This window comes from Lagopus muta, chromosome 16 (genome assembly GCF_023343835.1).
Source record: "Lagopus muta isolate bLagMut1 chromosome 16, bLagMut1 primary, whole genome shotgun sequence".
Classification (NCBI taxonomy): domain Eukaryota; kingdom Metazoa; phylum Chordata; class Aves; order Galliformes; family Phasianidae; genus Lagopus; species Lagopus muta.
The window spans coordinates 8667501-8682435 of record NC_064448.1 but is presented as its reverse complement, the minus strand read 5'-3'; the positions used below and the strand labels follow the sequence as shown (position 1 = coordinate 8682435).

At 55.2% G+C, this 14935-nt stretch overlaps 1 protein-coding gene across 1 annotated transcript; it reads right to left on the bottom strand.

The window, feature by feature from the left end:
* Positions 1 to 5188: 5188 nt before the first annotated feature.
* R3HDML (R3H domain containing like) lies at positions 5189 to 8286 on the bottom strand. Its single transcript, XM_048962819.1, has 5 exons — positions 8024 to 8286; positions 6877 to 6995; positions 6643 to 6775; positions 5687 to 5802; positions 5189 to 5609 (listed from the first exon to the last, which is right to left on the bottom strand). The coding sequence occupies exons 1-5, from the start codon at positions 8282 to 8284 to the stop codon at positions 5477 to 5479; spliced, it is 762 nt and encodes a 253-aa protein (XP_048818776.1). The 5' UTR covers positions 8285 to 8286; the 3' UTR covers positions 5189 to 5476.
* Between the last annotated feature and the right edge of the window lie 6649 nt (positions 8287 to 14935).

Below are 14935 nucleotides of genomic sequence, written 5' to 3'. Positions count from 1 at the left end.
GTTTGCCTTCTATGAAAATCCTGCTACATTTGTTATTTCCACAAATATTTCTGCCAGGAAACTTGTTTGCTTGAATATTTGAGGAAAGCAAACAGAGAAGGAGCCCAAAAAGTTGTCGATGGGTTTTTTTTGCAGCATTTTGCTGTGTTCTAACCCTGACACTTCCAGACTCTCACTGTGCTCCACAAACCCTCTCTGCCCTATGAACTACCCCAGCACTTCTGGCCCTGCTCCTGCTGCAAATAACACTGCACAGTAGTGCTTCTGTTCTCTTTGCCTCATAGAAAATACTGTCATGTTCTCAAGCAAAGCTGAGGACAAGGTGTGCTGCTGCCCTGGAGCAGAGGAAGTGGCACTTCTCGGTGTGCTGGGAGCATCCCCAGCTCTGCTGTACCCAGAGAAACCTCCACCAGGCTCCAGCAAACAGCCCTCCAGATCCAACCAGTGCAGCTAATTGATCATTCCTTTTGCTTCCATCCAGAGCTTGCTGTGAGATCCTGCTCAGCTGCTTCTGGTCCCTGTAAATGCCCCCCCCTCCCAGCACTGACATTACGGCCACCACAAGCCAAAAGCAGTCCCAGCACCCAGCAGACCCTGCAGCCCTCATGCAATGGACAAGGAATAAACAGAGGTATTAAGAAGTAGCTGACATGAGTTCAAGGGGAACAACGCTCAGTTTGAGTTGTATCTAATGGAAACTTATGAAAAATGAAATCCTTTTTGCAGTGAAAAGTAGTTACTTCACAGGGAAAAGCAAAAATATTTAGAAATTCTGCCTGCTTTCCTGTTCTTCAGCAGAAATTATTCACCACATCTGACCAAAATGCTGGAGCAGCTCTGACGTCTCGCATTTTTCAGCTGGTTTCCAAAGCTGCTTTGCTGAGCTCGCCCCAGTTATGCGCTGCTGCCTGCTGAAACCACCAGGGCAGGGCATCCCTGGTGCTGCCAGCTGCTCCCAAAGTACATTGGAGCGGTGCTGGCCGTGCTGGGGTTCAGGGTAATTGCCCTGGTTGCTGCAGTCTCATCAGGAGGAGGATAAAAGCAGAGAGAAGAGTAGCTGCACACTGAGCACGCCCACACCCCTCTCTCTGTCCTGCAGCCCCTGGCGGGTGCTAGTGAGGATGCTGAACATGCCCCAGCCCCGCCAGCCCTTCCTCCACCTCTATTTGGATAACTTTTTCACCCGTTTAGTTTATGAGGACTCCCCTCCTTCTGCCAACAGTCTGACTCTCCTCTTGCTGCAGCCTGGGAGGCCTGTCTTTCTCTTTTATAACTATTTTTCTACCTCCCCCTCGCGAGGCCCCAGCTCGGCAGCCCGGCCCCAGGACAGACGTGTGAGCTGTGCCTGCATGGAGCACGCCTTTGTTTGTGCACAGGGGGACAGGGGTGCAGGTGGGATGTGCAGCCATCCTCCCCAAGCTGCCCTGCAGTGCCCGGCTCACCCCATGGCCATCCCTCAGTCCGGTCCCCAGCACAATTCACACTGGCAGTGTGTACCTGCCCACGCTTGAGATCACCAACGTACCAGGGCTGGCAAACAGCTGCTCACCCAGAGCCAGAAGCAAACGGATGTCACAACTTAATTGTAAGTGTTGTAATCCAACAGCTTGTTCAGCTTTTTGAGGATCAGCAGCCTGCAGGGGCCATCTCTCCCTGCAGAAACGTGATGGCTCTGTTCTGCAGGGCAGGTGACAATCTGGTTTGGGGACACTCAGACCTGCCACCTCACACTGTGCTGTCACATCCCACGGCTGTGACATCCATGTTCTTTGTGCCTCCCCTTCTGTTGAAATGAGCATCAGCATCCCATTCCACTGTGACCCCAGGGTCAGAGCCCCTTCCTCTCCCATGGACACCCAGTCTTTGTTTCTCTCACTCACAGCCTTCATTGCATGTCTCCTCACACACTGCCAAAGCAGCACCAGCTGGACATCATCACCAGCTGCACCAACCAGACAGAAAGCTGAGCATTTTTCTGAGCCTGCTTCTATGTGAGAACTCCCAGCCTGCCGCTGGCTCCTGTAGGATGACAGCAGCCCCAGAGCTCCAGTGTGCCAAGGATTTACAAAGAAATGAGCAACATGGCAAAAATGAGTAAAGCAAAGAACTTCACAGCTGTTACATTTCTCTTGTTCTCTGTAGCTCTCCATACCACGATCAGCCCAGTTCAACCTAGGGATGCTATTGCATACCCTGTGCAATTCCATTGAGATGGGTCATGGGCCACTGAACTGCTGATGAGCAACGTGCCACCGTGGAGCTGTGTGTCAAGATGGCAGCATTCTGAGCCAAAAAACAAAGCAGTATGGAATGTCCTGAATGAAACACTCCTCCCCTCTCCCCCAAAGCAGGGATACCCCTAGTCTTCCCTTTGAAGACGCAGAGAGTGAGGCTAAGCATTCTCAGGCCTGGAACCAGAGGCACCAGCACCCAAAACTTGGCCATGAGCAACTGGAATGGCCTGGAGAACTGCAAGGCCTTCTGAGCTTCTGCTGCAGTGCATCAGGCAGCTGGAGCAGAGGCTGGTGGGGCTGTGTGCTTGGGAAGGGCATGGGGCAAGGGAGAAGAGGAGCAGAATGCCAAATTAGACCAAGGAGAGGCAAGGTGGTGTGATGGAGAGGTATAGAGATGTGATGGAAAGCTGGGGGGATGTGGTAGAGAGCCACAAGGAAGTGCTAAGAGAGCCACAGAGATGTGATAAGAGAACACTGGAGATGTGACAGAGAGCACTGTAACTATGAGACCTCATGTGCTGGGCCCTTGCTCTGCACCCTGGGGCTTGGGATCCCCAGGTCACGCAGGTCTGTACCAGCCCTGGCCCCTAAGCTCCCAGAGAAGCCACAGCACAGGTGCTTTTGAATGCAGTGGGTAACAGCAGGGTGATGACAACCTTGGCAGGGGGTTCTTTCTCCTGGTGTCCACGTGCATTTGTTGGCAGTTGGCATCCAGCCCAGCAATTGAGAGCAGCAGCCTGGGGCTGCCCTGGCACCTGGGGCAGAGCGTGCTGCCTGGTGCCTTGCACCACAGAGCCTCGAGGCTGCCATTTGCTCAGGCACTAAAATCCCCTCTGGGAGCCGTCCTCAGCATCACCCCATCCCATCCCCTTGCACCGGCCAGTAGCACTGGTGGGCACCGTCCCTGCTCCCACAGCCAGGGCACACCGCAGAACACACAGCCTTTGCTTCCAGGCTGGCTTTGTGACCTGGGGCAGCACATCAACTGCTTGCAGATTGCATGACTTGTGCCAGAACCCACTCCCTATCCAAGGCAAGCAGTCCCTCTGCAAGCAAGTCAGTCTTGCTCCGCTCCCTCCAGCACCTTCCTTCTTCTTCAAGCCCAGCAGAGTGGAAGAAAACATATATATATACCTCTATCTATACATACAAACAAGAAAAAAGGACCCTTTTTCTGCCTCTGTCTCAGACTTTGCACGTGGCGGAGCAGTGGGTGGTGGGGCAGTGGCGCCGGGTGCCGCCGTCCCCTGGCAGCCCCGCTCCCCGTGAGCAGCCGGGCGGCAGCGCGGGCGGTGGGATCGCTGTACTCACCATATGGAGCCTCCATCTTAGCGCTTAGCTGGGTGCTTACATTGACCATGTCTCGCCGGGTACCGCTATGGGGACTTGGGGCAAAAAGCAGAGGAAGTGTAAAAAAAAAAAAAAAAAAAAAAAAAAAAAAAGTAAAATAAATAAATGAAAATGTATTTCTAAGGAAGTAGGTGAAGGCAGGAGAGAGTGCGGAGAGGCAGGGCGAGAAAACCTGCCTCTCTTGTTATCTTATTGATTCGCTTAATCAGGGCTAATGTGGGTGGAGATGTTAAATAGTAACCAAGCTCTTATGGAAACCAATCTGCAAGGTGCTGTCACTGTAGCTATAGTAACTGCTGCCAAGCTAGAAACTCAAACATGGCTTTTACTGTACTCTTTCGGGGCTCCTGCTTCCAGCCGCTGCCAAGGCTGGGGCAGCAGAGGCTGAGGTTTGCTGCGGGGAGGACGGGATGAGCTGTGGCACTGCCGAGCCTGGACACAGAGAGGTTTGTGGTCACTGAATGCGATGGAGAAGAAAGGCAGGCAAGGGTGAAACCATGTGGCCCCAGGCTGGGGATGAGCTGAGCTGGTCTGGTGCGTGCTGGGGTACAGCCCAGGCAAGGCACAGGGCTTGTCCTCTCCGTGCAAAACCAGGGGGTCACTTAGGGATGGGGAGCAGTGGGATGCAGGGTCATACTCAGAGCACAAGGCTGGCGTGGGACATTTGCAGCTCCCTCCCCATCTCCACTCCCTGAACTCTTCCCCCTGCACTCTCTGTTTCTGATGGTGTTTTTGCATGATCTGTTTGTGCTCAGGGAGCAGCGGCGCAAGCTGGCTGCATTTGTGGGGTTTGTCGGGGGACCTGCAATGGCCTGCGGTGACCCATGGATATCTGTGTTCCCTGCTGGACTGCACAACCAGGAGGATGCCTGATGACCTCCTGCTCACCAGGTATGTAGATGCAGACCCCAAATTAGGGCAGAGCCCTGCAGAGAGGTTTGAGGGGCTTCCATGGGGGAGCACGCTGCTTGTTGTCTTTCCTCCTGAGATGCACATTGCAGGAGCAGGGCTGTCTGAGCTCACCAGCACACCCATCCTGAGCTGTCCCTGCCAGTCTGGAGGCATTGCTCTGCCTCCTAACAGCCCAGGCTGTGTCTGAGCCCCATTGTTTCCTCTATACCAGACTAAAACCCTTCACAGCAGTGTGGGAAAGACAAGTCTGGAAGAAATCCAAGCCACTGGCAGATGGGGATAAGTGGTGGCACCTCGGGTCTCCCTTCCTGCCCCATCTCTTGCCAGCCTCAGCACTGTGGATAGGGCACAGTTCTGAGCGATAACCCTCAGGCATTTTAGCACCAGTGTCCCTGCAGTGCCTGGTGTCCCAGCATTGCTGGCTTCTCCCACACGATGGAGCAAAGTGCTCAGCATCTCACATGCTTGCAGCCCTGCTGAGGGCTCCTGCACGCTTCTGCTCTTTGGGGTTACCCCAAAACACAGTACATGGCTCCATGTCACAAGGGCTTAGCAAGGAAGGACAGACATGAGCATTTGGGTCTCCAGACTGCTTTATTGGGTGGGGGGCAGATCTGGGGGGGGCATGTGCAGGGGTGGCACACTGGGTTCCAGTCGCTTGTCCCAAAGGGACAGTTTGGTCACTGCATGGCTCCCACCCAGCCCTGCGCAGCAGGGCCTCACCAGCCCCGTGTGTCCCCAGCACCCCCAGTGCCCCCCAGGTGTGAAGCAGCTGCAGATGGTAGCAGTCCCAGGGGGTGTCCAAAAAGAACCCCCAGAGTGGCAGCACTGGGGCCAAAGCAGGCTCTGTGTCCTGCCTAAAGGCTAAAGCAGCACAGGGAGGGCTGGGCTGGGGAGGACAAAAGCATCGTGGTGCCATAAATAATCCTGCTGCCCCTGTCCCCATGGGGTGCAGGAGGGAGTGGAGCAGTGCCGCCGTCCTAAAACCAGCTCACTTGGTTGGATTTGAGTCCTGTGAAGCACATGTTGTTAGAGCAGACCCCCCCGTAGGTGGGTGGGCAGGCTGAGCACGGCCTCCCTATCTTGTACGGTGCTTCCCCGATCCAGTTGCCCCTGGGAAGAGAGGAGAGGAGAATGAGCATCACCCCTCGCACAGCACCAGGCACGGCCGGCTGCCCGCGCCCACTTACTTGATGGCGTAGTTGCAGACGAGCAGGACGGCGCGGCGCCACGTGCTGCCCCAAACATGCATGTTGCTGCAGGCCTGCAGGGCGCAGCCCAGCCTGTTGGAGGAGGCCCACACCATCTGTGTGCGACACAGCACCGTCAGCCCCGCTGGGTATGGGAGGCAAATTCAACCAGGCCCAAACCACCCAGGTGCGGTGCCATGCCCACCCCAGCGCTGCTCAAACACCCGCTTTTTGATGTCCCTTTTCTGTGCCTGCAGCGTGCTGTGATGCACTGCCTGAGTTAAAGGAGCAGGTCATGTCTCCAGTTCACCGAGTTGCGTCCCCAGAGCTGTCCCTGAAGCACTGCCAGCCTGGACACAGGGAGGTGAAACCCCTCCCGAGGAGACCCGAAGGAGAAAGGCCCCTCCTAAAGCCACTGGAAGCTGAGTTTCTCCCTACAAACATGCATTTTGCACATTCGTGGCCCAGACAGCCCCGGGCACAGCTGTGCTCCAGACACTCGGGCAAACACCAGAGGGGTCGGCCCGAGGCAGGGGGGCAGCGGGAGGCTTCCAGCTCTGGCTGGAGGTGCTGTGGGATGAAGGGGGGCATTCATGGGGCCGGGCAGTGCTAAAAAGCCACTCTGTGATGCAGGAGATGATTCATGGCCAGCCAAGGCGGGAAGGGGCTGTTTGTTTTTTTTCTCTTCACAGCCTCTGAGGTGTTAGTGGGATAATGAGGAGAAACAGAGGGAAAAATGCTCTTGGACCAACGTGCCGGGATCGGTCCAAAGGGAAGCAAGATCCCAGCCCTGAGTGTGTGCAGGGAGCAGAGCTGCAGCCCCAAGTGCCATGAGGTCCCTGGGGTGCATTTGCCCTGGGGAATCCCATCCTCTTCCACAGGACTGCAGTGCAGATGCCCACCCACTCTAATCAGGGACTCAGACCCCCTGCTTAGCGGGGAGCCAGGGCTCTCACCTGAGTGTAGTGGCTGCAGACAGAGCCGCTGCACTTGGAGGGACAGCGGGGGTTGCACTCGCGGGGATGCGGGAAGGAGTAGTGCTGCTGCTCGTGGTGCCACGACCTCACCATGTCCACCACGGAGCGGTACCTGCCATGGGAAGGCTGTGGTGTCACCAGGCATCCCATTGCGTGAACACTGTGCCCGAGTCTAAAAGCTGAACTTGGGGGAACCCGGCTCCCCTCTCTTACCTGCCCGAGTGGATGGAGAGGTTCTGCCCCACATATTTCATCAGCTGGGGGGGGCCGTGCTCCCACACGCACCGTGCAGCCCATGCCTCTGCCGCCCTGGCCAGCCGCTCATCCCACACCTGGCAGGGGAAAGGGGAAGGGCGGGGGAGGTTTGGCCTTCTGGGGGGAGGCAAGAGGAGAAATCCACTCCTTGTGTTCAGAGGGACACCAAGGAGCCGCTCCTGTTCTGCTGCTGGGACAGCTGCTTCCTTCATGCATTATTTAAAGCTTCCTCACCCATCCTGAAGTACGTGGGGAATGAGCCTCAGCCATGCCCGGGAGAGTTATTTGGCAGGCAGGCATTTAGGATGCTCTGGGTGTCTGGCACAGAGCTTGCAGGCAGGAATGCCTCTCTGTGGCTGCTGGTTGTTATTTTTGTTTTGCTTTGTTTTTAATGAGATGCTACAAGGAAAGATTCACAGGGATGTGTCCTGCTCATATCTCTCAAAAGGTCTGGATGTTAAGCTGTGGGCAGCAAATCCTTAAGGCACAGAAGGGTTTTGCCCCAGCAGCACAGTGAGGAGATGAAGGAGGACAAGCTGATGGTGGAGGTGTCCCTTTCTGGAATAGGATGCTGGTGACCCTGTCACTGGAGTGTATGTGTCCCTGGACCAGCAGCTGTGCCAGCTCTGTAGGTCAGGGGCACCTGAAGCACATCCTGGAGGCATGGAAGCTCCAGGAGATCTCAGGAACTCCTGGCCCCTCATGGCCCATACTAGAGGAAGGGTGGGCACGCTGGGGTGCTTCAGGCTGCTAGGAGCTGGTCCAGACCCACCCACGTGCCTGAGGGCACTGCAATGATGCCAGCAGCTCTGCTCTCTGCTGCAGGGCCTCCCAGGACACCTGCAGACACGAGTGAGGCCAGTAGCTCCCTGCACTGCTGGGACAGTGGAAAAAGCCCACTTCTAAACCTGGGGCAGGGAGATAAGGGACCCACATCTGCCCCAGCTTTAACATGGCATGCAGCGGTCACACCCAGCGTCCACTGCCACCTCTCCCCTGCGGGAAAGCTCTGGGCATGCAGTGCTCTGCCCCACACCTGTGATGCATAATATCTCCAGGACAGGCACTGAGCCTCAGCACAACGGCACGGGCGATGCACACTCACCATGTACTCCATGTTGGCAGCAGGGGGGGACACCTGTGCCCGCACCTGGTTGTGGTAGTCCAGGATGGCATTCATGTCACGGGGGGACAGGTACCGGCGGCGGCGGCTCCGGGGCATCCCTGCACCTGGAGCTGGACCCGTCCTTGTGCTGCTAGGAGGGGACAGGAGCTCGGTGGCATTGGGCAGCACCAAGGAGCTGGACTCATGGGCCAGCCAGCACAGCATGCTGGTGAAGCAGAGGTGCAAGTGCAGCAGTGGCATTGCAGCGTGGATCTCCCGTCCCTTCTCCTGGAGCGTGGCGCTGGAAGAGAAAACATGACCTGCACCGCTTCGCTTTGCATCGCTCAGGCAAGTCCCATTGCTCCAAATAAGAACTGATAGAACTGTAGAATATTCCAAGTTGGAAGGGACCCAGAAGGATCATCAAGCCCAACTCCTATAGCTTCCTTTGTCCTTTTCAAAATAAGTGTTTTAAATGAAGCTCTGATAACCTGCAGCTCCTGTTGGCTTGGCACAGTAACACTGTGAGCAGCAGGGAGATGTCTGTGGAATTCCTTCTCTTGTTTCTTTTAAGAGACATCAGTGCAGGATCTGTCCCAGTTTTCATCTATCCCACCTACCTGCCACACAGGGCTCCCGAGGGGCACAGTGAGAGCCTGTCCCGTCCCCCGCAACATTTGGATGGTGAGAAAACCCCCAGAACAAAACGGACAGCACAGATACAAAAAACAGCAGCAACAACAAAAACACTTAGCAAGTTTTAAAACAGAAAGAAATCCTACTGAGTCCCTCTCTTGGGGGAAAGAGAAATAAACCACCACAAAACCAGGATAAAAAATAAAAAGGGAAACGCTGCAATCTGCTCATCCTTCAGCCACCGCATCCCCGAGCGCTCCCGCTCTCACCCCGCATACCTGAAGCAATGAGCCGAGCGCAGCCGAGCCCGGCACCGCGCGGGGCCAACCTTTGCAAACAACCTGCACCGGACACGTGTGCCAGAGATTTAACCCAGGCGAGGCGGGCAGCCCACGGCAGCGTGACGCAGAAACTGCATCCTAACTCGTCCCCCCGGGAACGTGCTGAGGTTTGGGGAGAGCTCTGCCGGGCGGTTTATAGCCGGCTCTCGGTGCACGCCTCTTGCACACGCAGCCGCTGCTGAGCCCCACGCGCTGCTGGAGGGAGAAGCCAGCACAGCTCTGCGCGGTGCTCCGGCAGGCAGGAAAGCTGCTTGTTTCAGTGCTGTTTGTTGTCGTTGTTGTTTGTTATGAGATATCTACAAGGAAAGATTTCCTGCGATGTGCCCCCTCGTTCTCAGCCCCCATTGGGTCTGGATGGGGAGCGATGGACAGGAAACCCCGCAGGCACAGAGGGGTTCTGCCCTGGCAGAGCAATGAGGGGACCAGGGGGGACCCCGGTGTTGTGCAAGCTGATGGCAGAAGTGTGCCTTCCTGGGGTGGGATGCTGCTCACCCTGTCACTGCAGTGCGTGTGTCCCCGCTGGCAGCTGTCCTGCACGGACCATCCTGCAGCAGCAGGTGTGTTTTCCTATAGCATCCTGAGCATTGTTCCCAAAGGCTGACAGAGTGATCACTGGCTGCCAAAGTGACTCCTCACCCCAATGCTGGGTGGAAGTGACCCTGAGGCTGCTGCAGCCACTGGCGGCACTGAGACCACTGGGTCTCAGTGTACTGGGGGGAAGCTGCTGCTCAGGAAGGAGAAATGGGTAAGAAAACGGTGCTTGCAGGGACCATAGTTTGGTGGCTGCTGTGCTTGTTCACAGCAACACTGGATCCCTGCAATGGGGGATGCTTTAAGCCTTCCCAACACAGATGCACACCGCCCATAACCACAGTGGCAGAGCAGGAAGGCAAGAAGCCTGGCACAGGCTGAGCATCCCTAGCAATCACATTGTGACCCTAGGGACATGGGGGCTCGAGGAGCACCACAGCCACATGTGGAGTGGGAACAGCACCCCAGCGCAGAGGTGTGCATACCAGTGCAGCCTCTCCTTGCTCTGGGACTCAGCTGGAATATTTTCCTGCGCACAATTTTGCCCGTGCTCAAGCTTTTGTGGAATTTGCTCTCCTGTAGGGTGATATGTGCTGGAGGGATGTTCCAACCTGCACCCTGTGGAGCCAGCCTCTGCATCTGACAGCAGCCAGCCTAAGAAGGGCATCAGGACTGCTTTATGGGGCGGCTTTCTCAGTGATTTACTACTTTACAAAAGACAGAGCCCTGCATAGTGAATGCTCATCCAGTGCCATGGGCTGCTAAGCTGTGCATTTGAGGAAATAGCTCTTGTTTCCCTGATTTGATGTGCATTGGTGCGATGGCCTGGGGAGGTGGACCTGCTGTGCTCCTGCTGTTGTGCAGGAGCTGAACTGCAAGCAGCCCTGCTTGGGGACAACAGGGAGTTTGCCCTGAGAGCAGAGAGAAAGTGCTGCTTAATCAGCACTCTGCGAGACAATCCGAATTCCAGGAACTGGAGGGGTTTGTGTCCCTGCCAGGCGTAATATCCTGCAGCCCAGACTGGCCTGGCTGCCAAAGCACACGGCATCTGTGGAGAGCAGTGTGCGGGGAGCCAAGAAGCACACGCATTCAGCTGGAGGCAGCAGCAGTGCCGGCGAACTCGTTTTAATGTGCATCAAGGGAAAGAAAAGAGATAAATCACTGGGTTTGCTGTCTCGGCAAGGATGCGCACCGGCGGTTTTAGAAGCCAAGATTTCACACTGAATTGGTCAGTGTGCCCCCCACCCAAGACAGAGACAGATCCCAAAGCCTTAGGACTTCAAAACTGTCCTTATGGTTAATTAGGAGCATCCCCTTGGAATGTTGGGTCCTTTTGAACCGGGCTGAACCCTGAAGGAGAGATGCAGAAGGCAACAATCCACCTGTGGAGTGAATTCCCAGCTGCCCTTCATGGCCAGAACACAGGCACATCACACTGGGATGGGCTTCCCCCTGGCAGGTGAGGGAAAGGCTGTTCACGTACTCTACCTGGACTTCAGCAAATTTTTGATACTGTCTCCCACAGCATTCTCCTGGGGAAGCTGGCAGCCCATGCCTGGCACAGATACATTCTTTGCTGGGTAGAAAACTGGCTGGAGGAATGAGTCCAGAGAGGGTGGTGGATGGAGTTAAATCCAACAGGTGACTGGTCACCAGTGGTGTTCCCCAAGGAACCGGCCCTGTTTAATATCTCTATTGATGATCTGGATGAGGGAATTGAGTGTACCTTCAGTAAAGAGGTGCAGATGGCACTGAGAGGGGGAAGTGTTGATCCACCTGAAGGCCCCACAGAGGGACCTGGGCAGCTGCTCACTGGGCTGAGGCAATGGGATGAAGTTCAACAAGACCAAGCGTTGGGTCCTGCGCTTTGCTCACAACAACCCCACACGTTGCTACAGGCTTGGGGCAGGGTGGCTGGAAAACCGTGTGGAAGAAATGGAGCTGGGGGTGTTGGTCGACGCTCGGCTGAACGTGAGCCAGCAGTGTGCCAGGGTGGCCAAGAAGACCAACAGCATCCCGGTGTGCATCAGAAAGAGCGCAGCCAGCAGGACAGGGAGGTGATTGATCATCGCTGTGCTCAGCTCTGGTGGGGCCGCACCTCGAGTGCTGTGCTCAGCTGTGGGCCCTCACTGCCACACAGACATCGGGGCCTGGAGCGCGTCCAGAGAGGGGCAACGGGGCTGTGAGGGGTCTGAGCACAGTGGGGACTTATGGGGAGCAGCTGAGGGAGCTGGGATGGTTCAGTCTGGAGAAAAGGAGGCTCAGGGGAGACCTTACTGCTGTCTGCAGCTCCCTGAAGGAGGTTGTGTGAGGTGGGGGTCGGCCTCTGCTCCCAGGTAACAGCAACAGAAAAAGAGGTGATGGCTTTAAGTTGTGCCAGGGAAGGCTGAGGTTGGGAATTGGGAAAAACTTCTCAGGAAGAGAGGTAATGCAGTGGCACAGCTGCCCAGGGAGGTGGTGGAGTCACCATGACTGGAGGTGTCCCAGTGCCCTCCATCAAAGCGCACACCCTTAGGCTAACAGGATCTGAAGTGATCTCTTCCCTAAATAGGGAGGTTACAGAAACCGCCTCTCCCAGTGTGCCTGGAGCCAAGGTCCCCCTGTGCCACGAGGATGGAGCTGGGGAGCTCTGCCAGCCCCAGGGAATAATTGGGCCCTTTGAAAGGTGAGAAATGTTTCCGCAGGCTCTAGAAATAAATGTCTCTGAAGTTGAACACTGTGGACGGTAGTTTCTTGCAAAGGTGTAGTTTACTGTAACTGGGCTAAGTTTAGAAATCCACTCACCAGACCGTGTGGACACTGCTCTCAGCACCACTCAAAAGATAGTTAATTTGCTGTGGATGCCATCAGTCTTGCAAACACAACAGGCAGTATTTCTGTGCAATGTTTCACTGCGCTTGTTGCCTGGTGTCTGCGTGCTCAGCTGTTGGGCTCAGTGGTAGGAAACACATCGGTCCTTTTGTGTAGCCACAATATTCAGCCTCCGTCCCATGATGCTGGTCAAGAGTCCTGGTGGGAACTCCCCATCTCTTGCCAATATTGGACCTCCACAGCATGACCATTTTCTGCTGTTTTCCCCTCAGTATCTGGTGGCCATGCCACAGCACGGTGTGCATCCCCAGCCCACCGCCTGCAGCTGTTGCACCAATGCTGGGCATGGAAGCATGGGTTGAGCAGCAGCTCCTAGTGCCAGCAGTGCTGCTGTTGGGGGCTACAGTGACACAGCCCCCAAGGCCCACACCTGGTGAATTCAGGACACCCTGGCAGCCTCACTGTGTAATTTTCTTGCTTGGACAGGTGTATGCCACAGCTTGATTGAAGCCCCTGTGTACTCAGCTTGTGCAATTTTTTCTTTCCAAGACCAAAATTAAGATAGAAATGGAGCACCTGGCACTGGCTCACAGGCACATTTCATGGGACTGCACAGGGAAATCTGTTCCTGTTGCTCCTCTGCTGTGTTGTCCCTGCGCCCTGGTGGCCCCTGCACCCACCGCCCCTGCCCATACATTGAGACCAAGCTGCTACCAGGGCAATGGGATTGCTGTGATACCTGCCTGCTTCTGGCACTGAAGATGAACCCCCTCCCAGCTATTTTTGCTCACTTTTACTGTACCTGAGCACCTAGAGGCTCCCTGGCTTGTGCCAGCAGGATGGGTGCAGCATGACGGCCACCTGCTATTGCCCTCCACTCTCCCATAAAGATTGACTGTGAATCTTTGCCAAGAAATCTCCCTTTTCTCATGGGGCTTCCAAGCTTTCCCACGTCCAGATGGTTGGAGCTGAGCCATCAGATTTCTGCCTGCCTAGACAAGAGATTTCTCAGGTTCAACTGCAGAGGCATAGATGTTCACAAGGACCATTTTGCTCAAAGCAGGACAATGGTTGGGAAAGCAGAAAATGAAGGAGGAAGTGATCCTTTCTGCTTTATTTCCTTAGTCCCCACTGCCTGACGCTGCCATGTTGCCCTGCAAATACAGCTTGGGCAGCTTCTGCCCTGGCAGCCAGGACTGTGATGGCAGTGATGGGGCAGCCCAGGCATCAGCTGCTCCTCCTCTCTCTTGGTCTTCAGTTTATTAACAAAACGTGCACACTGGGGGCTCGTGTGCGCTTGGCTGGCCAAAAAGCAACCTCCTGCTTTTTGGATTGCTGTGTAATAACCCAAGGCTGAGCCAAGCACATACGTGAGGTATACAGGAATGGAAATCAGAGCTCTCATCCAAAGCATTTGTGGGGAGATGCAGAGACAGGAGCTCTAAGTGACATGAGCTTTAACTAAACACATCCAAAGTGGGAAGGATGCATTCCACGTCTCTCCAAGCATGGATCTGTCCTCCTTGGGGTCTCTATCCTCTGATCAGGGGACGTGTGGACATGGAAATCCCAGAAAACCCCGGTACTGAGGATAAATACCTTGCATGGGATGCCCTGGGCATTGGCAGCTGCGTTGAGCCCCACTCCCAGTATCAGGCTTTGAAGTACAAAAGGCTGCACATGGGCAGATTCCTGCAGTTCATCAGCTGCTCTGGGTGTCACTCAGGCTGTGGAACAAAGGTCTGTGGCTTATGCCAATGCACCCATGCTGTGTGGCCTTGTCTGTGACAGGAGCCGGGGAGGCTGCTGGGTCCTGGACTCTACGCAACTTTGTCCTCCCTCTTGAACAAAACCACATGCAAGTGACCATGGCACAGCCAGCTCTGCTGCTAAAGTGGTACTGCTGAGCTGGCTCCTTGTCATAGGAGGCACAGAGCTCAGAGCCAAGCGTGTCCTCATGCAGGAGTTTGTGCTTCTCTCCAACCTGGGACAAATACAAGGGTGGCAGTGCAGCTGGGAATGAAGCCAAGGTAAAGCACCCTGGGGCTCCCACCTTGTCTCCATTACAGTCCCAGAGCTTCTTCTTCTGTTTGCCTACAGCCTCTGCTTGTCTCCAGCTTGTCTTCATGTGACTAAAGGACAGAAGTGTGGCATTGCCCCAGGTCTGTGGCAGAGCATGGGGCTCAGTCACCAGTAGCTGGGTTTGGGCTGCAGGAAGGAGCCTCACTGCACACCTCTGCAGCTTTGTTATCTGCCACTCCTCTCATTTTTGTTTTCCCTTTCTCTTTGTTCTTATTTAAGCTGGCATTTTAATGCTGTACTGATCAGAGAGGGGAAGCTTGGGAGCATCTGTGGGGTGCTCACAGCAGAGCCCTGTTTCCAAACCAGACACCTCAAGACATCAGAAAGTAGAGCGTTACCAATTCAATCAAGTTTTATATGATTTTCTGTCTTATGACACCGAGGGCTTGCAGAGCCCACCACCCAAACTTGCAGTGACAGGTTGGAAACATGATGTGCTCTCAGCCTCTGTGAAGAGCAGCTGATGCTAATCTGGAGTAACCAGGCTAAGAGGCTACAAACAGCACCATCA

What these genes read in the sequence shown, in the direction of transcription:
- R3HDML (XM_048962819.1), bottom strand. Translation starts at nt 8,284, where the DNA reads ATGCCACTGCTGCACTTGCACCTCTGCTTCACCAGCATGCTGTGCTGG. An exon ending in CTCTCCATCCACTCGGGCAG is followed by an intron (nt 6,776 to 6,876) that starts GTAAGAGAGGGG and finishes TTCCCATGGCAG; the next exon opens with GTACCGCTCCGTGGTGGACA. An exon ending in GTCTGCAACTACGCCATCAA is followed by an intron (nt 5,610 to 5,686) that starts GTAAGTGGGCGC and finishes CTCTCTTCCCAG; the next exon opens with GGGCAACTGGATCGGGGAAG.